Below are 16,618 nucleotides of genomic sequence, written 5' to 3'. Positions count from 1 at the left end.
ATGTTGATGATTTCTTTTTATTATGTTTACCTTCGACATTTCATAATGCTCATTTAAATTTGTTATGTCGCATTTTAAGAAAACGTGATAGCTATGATTTGAAGGCAGACGGGTGTCTATAAAAAATGTGGACTGACAAGTATGTAATAATGTAAGTTAAAAATAACATGTTTATTTACAAAATTCGTACGTAGATTGTCATAGCTTAGTTTTCGTACCTTTGTGATATAATTTATACCTTGCCGTTCTCGATGGGGCCCTTGCCTTATAAAGCGGCCTTGTAACGATTTTGTTAAACAACTACTGACGACTATTTTCGTATTAGTAAATTGGTGCACAAAAATTACACTTGCAATATGGCCGCTGCGTTGTGTGGTATCGACTAAGGTTTGTCGATCTCTTGCCGTGCGTGTCGCAGTATTAGAAGGATGGGCCGCATCCTCTGAATTAAGATCGTTATCATCACCATCTGTTTTGTATGGATAAACTTATGTCAATGCATGCGTCTGATTTTACTAAACTTATCCAGGATTTATTCCATCTGTTCCGTTTTTTCTTATGACTCAAGAAAGCGATCTTGTGCGGTATTTCTTATAAAATAAGACGATATACGTTTTACCCTTTGCTTGACCTGTATCCGTAAGCCAATGATCTATTTCTGACGTACAAGTAGCTCTGTATGCAGAATGAGAGCATACTCGTGTTTTCTTTATTATATCAGTCCAGATAATTTAGATTAATGTTCCGACTAGTGAACTTGCTCATGATTAGATAAGTCACAATAAGTACGTTTGTTTTATGTGGGCCAGTAATTATGTGACATTCATTCAATGTATCGTTTTCAATTGCGCAGCTCTTGCCTCGTATTTTAGGAACTCGATATCTTTATAGCAAGCAATAAAAGGTATGTGTTGTAGACAGACTTAAGGGCAATTTAGTGAAAAATATAACCATAAAAATGCATTTAAATGGTTATATTTTTTGCAAAAAAATATGAAATGCAGTAAAAAGTGTGTATAGAGGAGTTGTGTTTCCTGGCTATTTGACCTTAAGGTCAAATAAAAATGGCTTAAGTTAGAAATGAAAGTTATGTAGTTTGTGCGTGCAAAAGATGTTTTACTGCAAGTAATGAAAAAACTGATGTTTTATCGATGGGTCTCATAAAGTATGGTTTTATAGTCTTTGATGCTTATGCAGGCGTTTGTGTAATATTGGTTAACGAAATTCCAGTTACCAGCAAAGTACTAATCTATGTAGATTGATTGAATCAATCCATCTACATGTGTATGTTCCCAATCAAATCTTCAATTACATTAATTAATTTATTCTTTAATAGTCCTAAATCGCAATCACAATTAGTACAACGTACAGTGCGTGCGTTGAAGGAAACATTAAATACACGCAACTCATTAAGCTAATTTGTTAAACCAATAAAATTCAGTTCAGTTAACTTGTATCGACCTACATCAGTTGAAGTGCTTACGGATTCATTCATCGTTATCATCGAACTAGTCATCTATTTGTAAACTAGTGTATTCTCAAAAGATAAGGCATTGGCTAAGATTACCACGCTTGCTTTAGACGAATTGTTATAACCAAACTTTTCATATTTCCTCAAATGCTACCCTTTACTATCAGTCAATGTCCAACATATCTTCGAAAAACTTCTTCATATTTGGAAATGTACATCATGTACTCAAACCTATACATTTGTATTTAAGACGCCTTAACCCGTAGGCCACAATGAGGATATTAATTGATTGATACTATTACGCTGAGGATTATTTAGGTCAATTCAACGCGTGATCATGACCCTAAAGGTTGGGTGCGTTTGAGTAAAACATGGTAGGGCTATGACTAATCTTTGTCACTAAGCAGGAAAATTTACGTGTTATTAGGTACTTGTATTCAGAACTACGTCCTGATTATTTTTGAGGGCATAAAAATGACGCATCAAACAACTATGTTTGTAATAATGATAATGTAGTCTAATTCACCATTATTGATTTTATGAAAGCTCTTTTGCTTTTCAACAGCAAGGCTCATTTTGACATAAAGGTACAATCAGTCCACTTTAAAGGTTGTGTCTGTAAAGGCTTTACTCGAATCTATTATTATTGACAGTATCAAGTATCAGTTATTACAATCTTTCAAGTAAATACAAATGTCCAAACCATAATTAATTCGTTGATAGACCAAGGGCTGATAAACGCTTTACTTAAATGTTCTATAGGAGCTTAATAGGTCCTTAGGACCTTGGACTTAACTATTGCGCAATATCACTTAAGCTGCCTCGTTGGTCTAGCTGTCGCAAGTGTGGCTGCTGAGCACGAGGTCTCGGGTTCGATTCCCGAGTCGGGCCGAAATCGCTTTGTGGGTTTTAGAAGACTTTCACAAAGCAGCCCGGAGCCTGGAAGCTGGTGATTGATACACCCGTGCATCGGAGAGTACGTAAATGTCGGTCCTGCGCCTGATCTCTCGGCCTTCGGTCGTGTCGGATTGCCGTCCCATCGGGCTATGAGAGTTAAGGAATAGTGAGTGCACCTGTGTCTGCGCAAATGCTCGTGCACTATAATATGTCCTGCGTAGTTGGCTAATCTCCTTACATGAGAACAGCCGCCATAGCCGATAATCGGCTAGGAGGACATCATCACTTAAGCTGTTATCTTAAATTCATAATCAGAACTGGGTTTCTGTTCACCTCCATTGTTTTCTAGAATATTTCGCACATGTTTTCCTCGAAGGTGTTTTTTGTCCATGCTAAATAAATACACGTCATACTCTTACAGTAGGTTCAATATTACCTTGTTATGATCCAAGTGTTCATTAATGCCTTTGTATTCTAACTATTATTAAGTTGTACCTGCAAAGCGTTTTTGCCTTCAGTTCTAGTTCATTGCACTGTAAACTTTCAGATCGATATGCATACAGTCTTAACGTCCCTCACTTATAATTCAAGACTGCGTGCTCACTGAAGCCCTGTTGTGCAGTAAAACGTATGCAATTGCTATTTCAGTAGGTGGTTAGCAATGTGTGTCAGTGTGCCGACTCGTCGCGGCGACAATTTCAGCTCGTTGACGGTGTATCTCAGTCCTAAGCGACGTTGCCCTAATTTCGTCCCTCATGCTCATCGTTCGGGAATGGTCGACTTGTTTCCTCGATGCGTTCCTGTTTTTTCTTTATATTTGGAAAGTGTTTCGTGGGGATGTTGCCGCTTTCGTATCTAATATATCACGATGTATCTTAAAATAGCTCAGGATAAATTTGGGGTTGCCTGTTGTTATTTGGGTTGCTTTATTTTTACTTGTTTCGATGCATTTGGTTGTCCCCTTGCCTTGTGTACGGGCTTTTAGGTATTTGTTTGTTCAACTCTTGGTTCCAGTTGTTCTGTTCTTTTAATTGTATACGTTTAGCGTCGAATTTTAGATCCTGACTTTCAAATTATTTATCTTTAAATCTAATTGGTATGCCAAGGAAACAATTTTGCGACAGAATTCGACAGTTTGTCTATAATTTATTAGGTACGATAAGAAACTCCTTTATAGGGCTTTAACAATTTAGTAAATAAAATAAACTTGACTTTAAATTCTAATGTATTCAGTTCGGTCAATATGGTAGGATAAATACCTATGAATGTGTGTTTTCCTTAAACATAAAATATATTTTTTTTATCCAAAATGTCGTGATTCATACCTTTTCAGAGAACTCGGTCCAGTGTTTATTTGGATCAATTTTAAATTCGCAGTTAAAAAAATAATTTAATTATCCTCAAATCTTCTAAAGTTGGAATTTTAGATGCAAAAGAATCTGCCCAGAACAGCACATCTTTTCTTATTATGCACCTATATTTTTTTCCTTAATGGCATCCGATATGAAACATCCTTATCGGCCTGCACATGCACATAGAATCGTTTAACTCAATGTTTAAGCCTGAAAAAGTATGATAAACGCTTACAATTAGTCAGGCAGGAAATGCGCATCGTATTTTTCTTGAATCCCACTATCGGTTCGTAATCTTATTGCGATTAATTAAGCCTTGTATGGCCGAGAAAATTACCTTGTTATTACGTTACCGTATTGCAATGAACCTTATGCAACTTTTTTGCGAGTGCACTATCAAATTGCGCTCCACCTAATCATTTGTTGCTGTAGTTGTCATAGGTCAGTTTTCTTGCACCATCGCTCGATTAGATTACGTCTGCAAGATTAGATATGATTGTATGTGTTGTTATTATCATACCGGCGTTCGATAAAACCTTTTTATGACGTTGAATTGCTTTTGTTTGTGAGTTTTGAATTATTTATTACTTTGAAACTATTTCCTGTGTATCTGTTTGCACAGGTGTGTTCCTAGAAGCGTCACAGCGAGTATCAGTGTTGTCTAAAAGAATTAGTCATAGCTCTAAAAATGATTTTGCATCTGAAAGAGCAATGAACTCTGCACAGATTAGGAATTGTGTTCCTATTTCTTGGCCATTAAAAATATCGTGACTGGCGAATATTATTGTGGCTGTGCCAACTGTCTGTGATGTGGAGTCTGGGCTTTAAGAATTCGTTTTGGTCAAATAAAAAAAATCTGAAGGTCTCTAGACTAATCAAGTTAGTGCAACCATACAAAAAGTTGAAAGCTACTAAAAAGTATTTGTTTCTATGTTGTGCCATCAGGGCTAAGCTGAATTTCTGATTAGGTAGTCGTAAACTTATTGACATTACTCATATATGCATTGTTTCTACGATACATATGTAATATTTACTGTTCGAAAAAAAAAAGCGTAGAGTTTCAGTATTTTTTTCAATATTAGGTGTATATCAGTGATTGTAGCTGTCAGCAGTATGACCTTATTTACACAGGCGGGCTTCACAAGGTTATCTCTGCAAGCCCTGTTGCCTTTCATATCAGTGTATTTATGTTTGTCTCTATTATTATAGATAGCGTACTCTGATAGGGTGGCTTACATATCTATTTATAAAGCATGCCTTGGGGGGTTTTCTTATGCGGAACCTGCGTGTGTATCGTCGACCGCATTCAGTAGGAATAGGTCAGACTCCGTCTAAGCCGGTAAACGACTGGCAGAAGTACCGTGCGTGTCGTTAGTACGCAGTCAACTGGCAGAGAATAGAACGTTAAGAAGGCAAATTATCGTCTTCACTTTATCTCTCCGATGTCAATCTTCGTTGGAATGCATTATTTAATGTCACTTAGCGACTGATGTTTACCCATATGACTGTTTCACGCACGCCTGCTATTCGTATAGTGGTAAAACAATACTGGGCGTGAAGGTCCATCAGCGGACTTTACGCTTCAGAATACGCTTGCGTGCGTCACGCGTGATAAAAAATGAGAAAATAAGATGCGGGCAGTACGCAAGCCAGAACATCATACAGGCGTTACAAACTTACAGTTAATAAAAAAAGTCTTCTGAAATGCGCGTCCCTAACCACGTTTGCCTACCGGGTTCATTTTAATGATGCAATTCGTCATTTTTTGACAATCACTGAGCGTTAATTCGAGGGAGCAGCACTTGAACGATGTTAATGATGCATCGGAACCGGTAAGGACGAGTGCACCGGGACATAATAAAAACTTGTACCGAGACGCGGGCAGCGGCCGTTTTGAAAAACGATCCTGACGAGGCCATTATTTATTACAAAAGCGCATGATGATAATAGGAACGTATATTTTACTTTGTGTCGAACGTGAAGCACGCGAACTGTACGCACGCTCGTCCGTTTTTTGGCAAGCGATGCGGTTGGTTTCTGGGAAAGATTACATTCGGGACCTAAGTACCTGATTGTTTTTCGGTCAGTCACCCTGAAACGGTCCTTTGTTATTTTATTATAACAGGTTTTTAATTTAATTTCGAAATTTGGGACATTTCTTACGCATGTTCAGTCGCGCCGGATGATTCGTCTTCGGATGGCGACGGCGGCTTGTCCCTAACATATTATGGTCTCATTAAGTATTTAAATCAGTTAAATTGTTTACTGTTTATAATGTTGTAGTAATAATCATATAATTTAATGGCCAGTAATAATATTAGCATTTCTCGGAACAATAATGTCAGTAATCATCCAGGCTCGCAGTTCGTTTTTCTTTGGCTCTAACATAAAGTAGCTGAATGCTGCAGCGATCGTTGACAGCGGCAATTCCTCATACGATAATTTGTTGTGGTGAGTTCAATGGCCCTCAATTAGCCCCTGAGCCCTAGCCCTATTGAGATAAACGACTGCGGTCCACTGTGTGCGAGAGTCCATCTCAATTTGCATAACGACCATCTCCGCCTCACCGATTATGCACATTAATATTTAGTACGTCATTAAATGACCCAAAGATAATATTTCCTCGAATTAATTCAACGTTGCTATTTTACATTGTATCTGCAGTTTCATGCAATAGAGCGGTTTCAGTGATGCCTGCACTGGAAAATGTATTCGTTTCGTGTGTAAGTGCTGTAACACCAGTGGAATCTGTTAGCGTAATATTATTTAATACGTCGTGAGAGCAAGACATGTAATTGATTACAATGTTTGTTTTATGTACGATATGAGTTATATGGGTTTTTACCTCTGTTGCATGTTTACTGAAAACTTGATCACTGATCAGTTTTCTTGTAGTCATGGACAGTCAACGTTACTGTTATAGAGACACTTACACATACATTTTTGTTACCGTTTCTAACAATGACTTGCTACTTTTGCGATTATTCATTCCTATGATCAGTAAGTTAACATATACCCACTGTGATTAATGTACGTTGTGTTTGGCAACTTTGGGAATACCAGTTGAGAGTTTTTTACCCTAACCTTAAACAAATGAAAAAAAGGAAGGGAAAAAATCTGGAAAAGATAGCGTAGGTACAAAGAAGAAAAATATTGATGCTCTCTATAATGTGAGGATGGTCATTCGTATCGTAAACCTAGTCTTAGCAACTGATGCTAGGGTCGGTTTCCAGTCGGACTGGACGTGTAACTATGCTAAAGTATACATTCTACTGGTACAAGTACGTATTATAAAAGTGCCGGACGTCTTCAGTACTTGCGGTTTATCTTTCTTGTACTCAAGTCGTTGTGATTCGTTTTTCTTAATGTAACTGGTGTCAAAGGTACGGAAATCGTTGGCAATTTATTGATGATTTTATCGGTTTTTAACACTTCGGGTCATATAAGCTGTGTTCAATGGATAATTAATTTTACGATGTGTGATCTTTACAGTATTTATATTAGTTGGAATGAAGCTCTGACATTACTTAATGATTTCCTCAACTTTTGATAAAGGCTGGTCGTACAATGCATGTTAGTTGTATTAGCTAGTTTCTATCTAAAAAATAAATGAAAAATATTATGTGCCTACTTAAAACTATACCATTCAGACCCTTCTATCAAACCCATTGCTCTAAATTTTCCTTAAGTAATATTCTTCAAACCAGCGTATTTTTCTTTAAGTTTCTAATTTTGTTCTTTTTCTTTCAACAGCTATCACCATTGGTATCAGGGTGATTGGACCAGCTCTCGGGTTCCTTCTGGGAGCGCTATGCACGAGGGTTTACGTAAACCCTCTGAGTTCGCCCGACATCGAAGCCAGTGACCCGAAATGGGTTGGAGCGTGGTGGTTGGGTAAGTAGCCTGTAATAAAAATTAATATAAGTTTCTTAATCTTAGTAGTAGTATGTTGTAAAGAGCTAGATTTTATTTCCTGTCTATTTCCTGGCGCCTTTTCGGCCACAGAGTGTAAAGGAATTTAAGGACCTTTGGAATGTGGCGCTGACATGCTTTTCTCGCGAGTCATCCCAGATGGGATGGGATTTGGCGTAGATACGCCAAAAAAATACCAATTTGTGAATGACAGTAAAATCCCTATTCAATGAACAGCGTATAGCTCCTGGATATTTTTTCATGAAGTGACGTTTAGCGTGGGTTCCAGATCAGATTATCTAACACGACCAACGTTTATACATATTCAAACTTTCTTCATTACTAGGCAGTAAAACCCAGTGTGTCTCCAAGACCAACGGGTGGTTGCAACCTATCGCATAATATCCATTCATAATTAAGTTGCGGAGAACGCTTAGTTCCCACCACACGTCTTCACTCGTGCATTAATTGTTGTAAACTGAATACCTGCTGGTATAGTGCTGTAGTTGCACATGTTGGCGCTACCGTCTATACCGTCTATTTTAGTTGGTTGATTCTTTTTTTTATTTTTATTAATTTGTCTTTAGGATTTTGGGTGTTGGCCATTCAAAAAATGCCAAGTGAGGCAAAAATACACTCAAATGTTCCTGAAACTGTTGTACTTCTACATGATTTAGCATGGTTTATCAAAAAAAATCTCGTGAAATGGCATAGGTACTACAAAATCTGGTTCTGGCTCGAAACGCTCAAGACCATATTAAACGCCCATTTATTCAGCCATTTATATAAAAATAAACCTATAATAATATAAGCTTACGCACAAAACGAACGGCTATTTCGCGTTTTACTGCTGTGTAAACATAATACAGTTGAAAATCGATACTAGTGGGTGGTAGCTTGTAGCTGCTACAATTTTCATAAGAAAATTACACACGGTACTTATGTATTGTGTATAAGCAGTACAGGTCCCAGTGTTCGGGGTATTGGAATCCATGGGCGCCTGTCAGCTCTCTTTATCTATGTAGTTCAAAAGTTATCGCTTGTCATTGTCACCGATATGGATGCAACCACATTGTTGCTTTTAATGCATCTTCTAAATGATTAATGAATGAAGCTGCATGTGTAATGCATTTATTTATCTTTCAACATATCATTTATATTTTTAAATATTACCTAGATTATAAAAAAAATAAAAAAAAACATTTAAAAAGCTGCATTATTATTAACAGTTGTATATTCAGCTACTAAATAAGCTCTTTTAAATGTATCCCTTCTATGTTTCCCGAGACTCAAACGATGACCTGTAGCTACAACGAAATCGAAGTACCAACATTCCAACGCGGAACAGTCATCTACCGTTAGCGAAGCACTTGCACAGATTTGCGCGCAAAATCCACGAAGAAAGCACGTGCGTGACCTGCCTACCAACCGAATGCGTGTAAACAAAACAAACTTCTATCTGCTAGCCTCAAAACGCACCTAATTCCTTCAAGTCTAGGAAATAAAGCTCAAAATTGTATAATATACGTTTTTAGGAAGTAACCCGTGCGTCGTGTCGCGGTAGAAAACTGCTGCAAGCGTGTCCCGACTGCCAACGTATTGAATTCGCGAATACGCATTGAATGATTTCTGCGTATTTCCTTATTGTTTCAACGCCACACTCATGAATGAAGTTTTGAATTTTAATAAGTTTATTTCAACGGACATTTTGAATCATTAACGCCTTGTTTGGGTGTTCTAAATTGGTAACAGCCACTTCCAAAAATAGATTTTCTATATTTTCGCAGTTAGAGTAGCAGTATTTTCAGTTTATGCAATGCTTACCAGTTGGCAACTTGCGCATTCGGTACATTGCAATCATTACATTTATTCTCAGAATTTTTGATTAATATGTAATTTATATTTAAGAACCTCTGGTACGTAATTACTTGAGAATAAATTACAATATTTTGACATGCAACAGTTCCACGTGTACGTGCGTCTATAAAATGTCACTTAAGCTCAAGTTGCGACGATTTACGTTGTTATAAGCACATTTCTCAAGGGATAATGAGCATACAGATCGTATGTTGCAAGATGTTAATCACCACTCATTACTTCCCCCTACTGACTCCAATAGCGGCTCGATTGCATTGTAATTGTTTCTGCGAAAGGGTGAGCGAGACATTCCGTGGTTGCATAATTAATACTTCACTATGACGTGCTTTACATGAGCTTTCCGTTCTATCGACAGCTTTGACAAGCGCAGCGTTGACGAGATGTGTTATAAGACGGCGGTGCAACGTGTTGTGTGATGTGGTGTCATAGAATGGCGCGCGATGCAATTTCCAGTCGGCTTTCGCTTTTTTGTGCGCGGGCGTCACGCTGCGGCGGCGCGGGCGCACGCCACTAGTTATATAACGCGTCTTACATCACGCCGCGTCACCACAGCTAAAATAAGCGCTCTATCCACAGCCGGTCACGGCCAAGGCTGCGCGCCTTGTTGCCGACAATTATGCCGTCGGTGCCCGTAATGAGGATTTAGTGGGTGGACACGCGACCGACGCCTTGCTCACTTTTACTTTTAAACCGGTTCTCTTGACCTTCGTCTTCTCCGAGTCGCGCTGTAAAATCCAAGTTCTCACCAAAATGTATTAGACGCTGCGACTCTCTTATATTGCGTTTAATCGCACAATTGAGCATGGTAAACAAAGCTGTTCGGCGTGTGTATCCATAGTCCATACCTACCGTGTCTAGCGAACGCCCTTGACTGAACGTCGACCGGGCGACCTTGTGAACGCGCAAATGTTTTCTGTTTGAATCTATCGGAATTGTTTTTGATCGTATCCAAGGTTTCATGAGTTATTACGTTCGCTGCTTTTGACAATTGCACGTTTTGGTTGAATTTAGCCTGTAATTCCAACTGAGAGCTAGGAAGGATCGTCGAGGTTCCTGCTGTTGTAGTTTATGTGCCATTTCGACAAGTTTATGCAGCATGTTCAGAGAGCATGAGCAGTTTTATGCACGCGAGTGTTGTGCACGGTTCATGTGTACGTAGCCTGTGATCAGTCTCGCACCGTGGCGCCTCGCTAAGCGTGAAATATTCCACACATTCGAGGTAATCTGACTGCGAACGGATTAGCGCTATTGAAAGGAGCATTTCTCACTCTCCGCCCCGATAATTGCCATAATTTGAATGTTCCATAATGCGGTCTCGCTGATTTCTTCAGCAAACATGTCTATCTACATACATCTACGATTTTTTTTTCTCTATATTTCTAAATTTCAAATTCCTCCAATTTTTTTTGCCAGGATAATGCTTCTGTTTATCGTATTCATTAGTGAGGGTCTTAGCCTTTTACGAGTTTGTTTGTGCACCATTTTATTACTACAGTGGTAATACAAAAGCACATAATGAAGACGGTTATAAATTCATTAGCTGTCTTGTGTGTACCTGAAAAGCGGTTGAATGGCCGTAGGGTACGAACACTTACGCCCACTTCGTTTATACGTCACAGTCATATAGGATCATGTATAGTTGTGTACTTTTCACATGAAATAACGTCAGAATTAAAGTAACAAAAAATGTTGGAACAGTGAATAGTTTTGATCTTTGGCCCACTCTTGTCTTCCCAAATAAAATAAGACAAGATGCCACAACAGATTTCTGTGCTTGTCCAACCGTGAATGTTTTATGAAGTTATTTTTCTGGACATCTAAATAATTCATCCATTTCTATTATTTCAAGAGTATAATACTTATCAGCTTTCGTGGGATAACGTCATAAGGAACAACATAATGACATTACTTTATCAACCTTAGCAATTAAAACTTAAAGTCCTTTTTTGTAAACTCTTGAAAAACCTCTCTTAACATTCTCCGTTTCCTCATTCCCCAGGTATGGTGTTCATAGCGGGCTTCATCGTGCTGCTGTCCACTCTGATGTTCTGCTTTCCGAGGCAAATCAGACAGGAGCCTGTGCCCATGCCGCCCAAGAAGATAAAGGATAAGAATGAACCATTCTTTAAAGGTAAGAACACAATGAAAACACCAATCTTTTTAGAGGAAAAGTTCTCAAAGTGTAGTTCTAAAGTGGAGCAAATATTTTTTCATGTCCCATTTTTTTACCAACCCGGCAGAAGGAAATTTTTTGATCTTCTTTGTAAAAAGTTCCCGAAAGTACATGTTTGCTAATAAAGATAAATAGTGCCGATAAATGAATCAAACAACTCTAGTACTATGTGGGTGGCCAATATTTTATTTCGTAGTAATCTCGTTGACATTTCGAGCACGACTTTGATGAATTTCGGCGTATAAAACAACAGCAAAACTTTTAGTTAATTCGATGTTTTATCGCTTTCAAAATATTACCTCTTCAAACAATCATTCATATTGTACGTATTTATAATTCTTTCAGCTAACGTTGTTTTGAATTTTCCACAAGAATTGACTGATATTTATTTCCGTACAAACAACTATCGAGAACTTTATTGACTTATCTTTCAAGTCTGCTTGACATCCCGTCCATCCGATTGATGCATATTTTGTCTAAAATATCTTTCACACATAAATATCAATGTATCTCTTCGATTAATTCTATCTTATCGTAGAATGTGATTTGAGTGCCATAGTTCCGCTCACATTGTTGCATTTTTCGAAAACACATCAAACATTTGTCTCAAAAACAAAATCCTATCGTAACCCGATTTCAGTACTTGTCTGAAATGACTTGGACGTCATCCAACCAGAACAATAATAAACACTGTGACAACATTGAAAAAGCGACGGGAATTCTTAGTTATCAGCTTGACAAATAACTTCTATCTATATAGTTTATCTCTTCCGTAAATATAGTGAAAGAGATTGGGGCGGGTCTTTTGTTGGTACACAAAAGAATGTTGTGTCTGTGTTCGAATTAAACGTAGTTATTGATTTCAATTGGTCGTTAAACAGGCAAGGGTGTAAAGTCCTTGGTGAAGGACCGATGAAAGGACTTCGGTTCATTGTGAATACAAAATTACCATTTTGAATTGGAAGTTAAAGATGTGATTATTCAATTATTTGACTAAGTTTGTAATGAACAATACAGTTTATTGTGCCCAGGAATAGTCTAGGCTAAAGACCTCCCTTTTTCAATAAAAGAAGCCGTATAAATACAAGACAGTTGAATCGGTCTAGTCATGAAATGATGCCCAATTATTGCAATGTATTTATTTCAATTATGTATTTGCAATATCTGGCACACCTAGGATTAATCTACTTTAGCATAAGGGTGCTTACATAAAGAAACAGGTTGCCGGTAAAAAACATACAAAGAAACAGGTTGTACCTTACCTGTTTCTTTATAAGTGAGTCAATAGGATTGTATTGAAATATTATACTTGCACTGATCGGTACCTACCCGTACAGGTTTGTCTGTACCGGCAACCTGTTTCTTTATGTAAGCACCCTTAGGGTGCTTCTACACGGTGCAAGCAGGTTGCTTGCGCATATTGAGGCACACATTTACTTGCTCCAGCTACATGCACCGTGTAGAAGCATCCTTAAAAAGGCTTTCAAGAAAATATTTCAGCACAACATCCCTAAAAATTCCCTCTAATACTTCCAGATTTCTTCGCAACAATAAAACGGCAGCTCACAAACGACATTCTGATGTGGCGCACAGCGAGTTCAGTGCTGCATCTGATGCCCATCAGTGGGGTGTACAGCTTCTTGCCCAAATACTTGGAGAAACAGTTCCGGCTGCCCACGCACGACGCCAACCTTGTCTCGGGTGAGGTACTAATGTGAACACTCAAGAATTGAATAGAACAACACTTTTATAAAAGTCAATACAAGAATAATGACAGTTAAGAATGTAGAAATATTATTCGGGTTTTGCTCTAAGTTCATATTTGTTTAGATAAACTTAATTTAGGAAGGGGTGGAATTTTATTGACAGTTGATATGTCGCCTTTACTGATTGAGTTCTACACGTGACGGTATCTCATCGACGTCGACGTCGATATTGACGGTATCTCTTGAAATCCTTTTACCGATATACAAGATCTTGAGAGGGGTGTGATCTGATTAATCTTTATTTTGCCAACAATTATTTGAAAAAATAATAAATCGATGCAAATGCCTTATGTCTTTACTGTATCAAAGGAACCAAAGAATTCGTCTCCTAGTTTGCTTCCACTGGTGGCTTTGAACAAACTTCCCATCAGCAAAGATCTTCATCTACAATGACCAAAGACCTAACCCATATGTTTAACATTCCAGGTCTGGGTGGTATTCTAGTAATGGGTTTGGGCACGATCACGTCTGGTGTGGTGATATTGAAGTTAGTACCGACTGCGCGACAAGTGGCCGCGTGGACGGCGGCCAGTGCAGCTATCTATAGTGCTGGTGAGTATTATTTTAGATTTGTTTCCCGCGTTCAAACGAGTAAACAAACACTTCACTTTTATGATATTAGCATAGATATTTAATAGTTAAATAAAGGATAATAAAGATCTTATACAGAGTTGTAAAGCACTGAAAAGCACCGAAATACGTTACGACAACTAAGCATTGATACCACGCGCATTTGAGAAAATTTTTGACCCACCTTGACGAGTTAATTTGAACATTGATTACCACGCATACTGAAGGCAATCTCAGACTGCATAGCTCCTAACTTCGCAAAAAGGCTCAAGGAGCGCAATCTATAAGTAATTTTCGGTTATCACCATTATTTTTCGTCGTCCCGATGTGCCAAGTTCTAAAACAACTTCTAAATTTTTCCAGGTATGGTGGTCCTAATGTTCGTCAGCTGTCCTGAAGAGAACTACCGCATGATCAGCGAGAGCGGCAGCATCGCCAACAGCAGCATGGAGTGCAGCAGCGGCTGTTACTGCGACGATGTGCCCTTCAATCCTGTTTGTGGACAGGTAGGAAATAAAAATATACCGGTTCTGTCTTGAATTATGAAAGTATATGTGGTCTCTTTCATGAAGATAGTTTTAAGTGTCACATTCGGTTCAAGACATAAGGTAGGTGGGCTGAGGAGGTGATATGGACAGTCGTTCTATGTAAAACAATGGTACTCAGCTACATCCTACCTCGTTGGAAATAGGCTATGGATGTGAATTTAGTTAAGGATCACAATAAAATAGAAAATATATTAATTTAAGGGCTAATTTAAAAGAGATCTTTTAATCGAGCTCTCATATCAGTTGGCAGTATATTTCAGTGAAAATAAGCAGTAGACTCCCAACTGATGCTAGAAGAACTTTAGGTCATAAATCAAAGCATATATCAACTCCGTTGTTTAATTTTACTTATAACCAAAACCTTTATTTTGCTTATTTCCAGGACTCATTCACATACCTGTCTCCGTGCCAGGCGGGTTGCCTGGGCAGCACGCAGCTGGACAACAGCACGTGGCTGTACTACAACTGCTCGTGTATCGACGGCAACGCGCGAGGAGAGAAGGCTGTTAACACGTACGTTTTTGCTTTGTTTATAGTGACGCCAAAATTTTTGTCGTCACAAAAGCATGAATGAGTGTAGTGGCCTAGTGGGTAAAGAACCAACCTCTCAAGTATGAGGGCGCGGGTTCGATTCCAGGTCAGGCAAGTACCAATGCAGCTTTTCTAAGTTTGTATGTACTTTCTAAGTATATCTTAGACACTTATGACTGTGTTTCGGATGGCACGTTAAACTGAAGGTCGCGGCTGTCATTGAACATCCTTGACAGTCGTTACGGGTAGTCAGAAGCCAGTAAGTCTGACACCAGTCTAACCAAGGGATATTGGGTTGCCCGGGTAACTGGGTTGAGGAGGTCAGATAGGCAGTCGCTTCTTGTAAAGCACTGGTACTCAGCTGAATCCGGTTAGACTGGAAGCCGACCCCAACATAGTTGGGAAAAAGGCTCGGAGGATGATGACAAAAGCATGAATCGAATCGATCAACTTTGGTCATATTATTGTTTTTTTTTTATCTGTAAAATATAGTTGGGTTACAGTCATCATTGTACTAAATATATCTACAACTTATAAAGCCGAAATGGGTCCCTATCGATATCAGTTTTATTCAACCCTTGACGCAAAAAGATGTTCTAATTTTGACCGCTATGTTTGTCTGTCTGGCTGTGTGGATATTTTTCTGTCTGTATGCGTGTCTGCCAGTTTATAGGTATGTGTGTGTGACTCTTTGTCTGTCTCCGTGTCAGTCTGTGTGTCTGAGACTCAGCGAACCCTTGAACGGATAATCCAATTTTGAATGCTTTTTTTGTTACTTACAATCCTTGTTTCAACCAACCTACTCCCCTCCTTTTAATATTACTTTTAACCCCCATTTCTTTCTCTTCCAGCATCGAGCGCTACTCCCTGTACGACAGCATGGTGGACGCGTCCGGCAGCCTGCTGTCCCGCTCGCTGGGCTTCGCCGTCAGCGGCGAGTGCGGCGGCCCGTGCAACCAGATCTACGTGTTCATAGCCGTGTTCGCCGCCGTCATGTTCGTGCATGCCAGCGGGGAGGTCGGCGCTGTGCTGCTCATTATACGGTGTACTGATAAACAAGGTTAGTGCTTTGTTTTGTTGTTGAGAAATAATTTATTCAAACTTGGCTGCAAAACAGCAGTTTTTGAACGGCAAAAATTTACAAAATGCCCAACCTTCACCAGAAAGTTCTAAGCCTGTTTGATGTAAGATACTTGTAGTCAGGTTAGTCTGGAATAGGTTGTGGAATTGTTCGAGAGTTAAAGCGGTCTTGGTACATAAAGCGCTTAAGAAGGGACATGGTGGGTTGTACTTAGTAAGTGTCTGACGTTTCCTCGAACTGCACTCACAGCGGGGGTCATTTGTTGACTATAACATAGTTGGGAACTGGGAAGAGGCTAAGCAGATGAGAATAATACTCCATAGTTTCGGCCATGGATTGCCATAGTGCCACACCATATTCCTATATCTGACAACACCATGGAGTCGCAAAAATAATCTCGATATCTTATGTGCCGCGCCGCTGCTGGCCGCTGCCATTC

The 16,618-nt window shown here is 38.9% G+C and overlaps 1 protein-coding gene across 3 annotated transcripts in view; it reads left to right on the top strand.

Annotated features, from left to right (window-relative positions):
- The window catches only part of LOC124645778 (solute carrier organic anion transporter family member 74D-like), a 49,722-nt gene that overhangs the window by 28,121 nt on the left and 4,983 nt on the right, over positions 1-16,618 (top strand). For all 3 annotated transcript variants that reach the window (XM_047185672.1, XM_047185662.1, XM_047185681.1), the window contains exons 3-9: positions 7,474-7,614; positions 11,510-11,641; positions 13,220-13,384; positions 13,876-14,001; positions 14,383-14,525; positions 14,950-15,080; positions 15,950-16,158. In XM_047185672.1, coding sequence (XP_047041628.1) covers positions 7,474-7,614; positions 11,510-11,641; positions 13,220-13,384; positions 13,876-14,001; positions 14,383-14,525; positions 14,950-15,080; positions 15,950-16,158 — 1,047 coding nt within the window. The remainder of the gene's footprint in view (positions 1-7,473; positions 7,615-11,509; positions 11,642-13,219; positions 13,385-13,875; positions 14,002-14,382; positions 14,526-14,949; positions 15,081-15,949; positions 16,159-16,618) is intronic.

Source organism: Helicoverpa zea, chromosome 1 (assembly GCF_022581195.2).
Source record: "Helicoverpa zea isolate HzStark_Cry1AcR chromosome 1, ilHelZeax1.1, whole genome shotgun sequence".
NCBI lineage: Eukaryota > Metazoa > Arthropoda > Insecta > Lepidoptera > Noctuidae > Helicoverpa > Helicoverpa zea.
The sequence above is the reverse complement of the archived record's forward strand: the minus strand, read 5'-3'. Positions and strand labels throughout refer to the sequence as shown.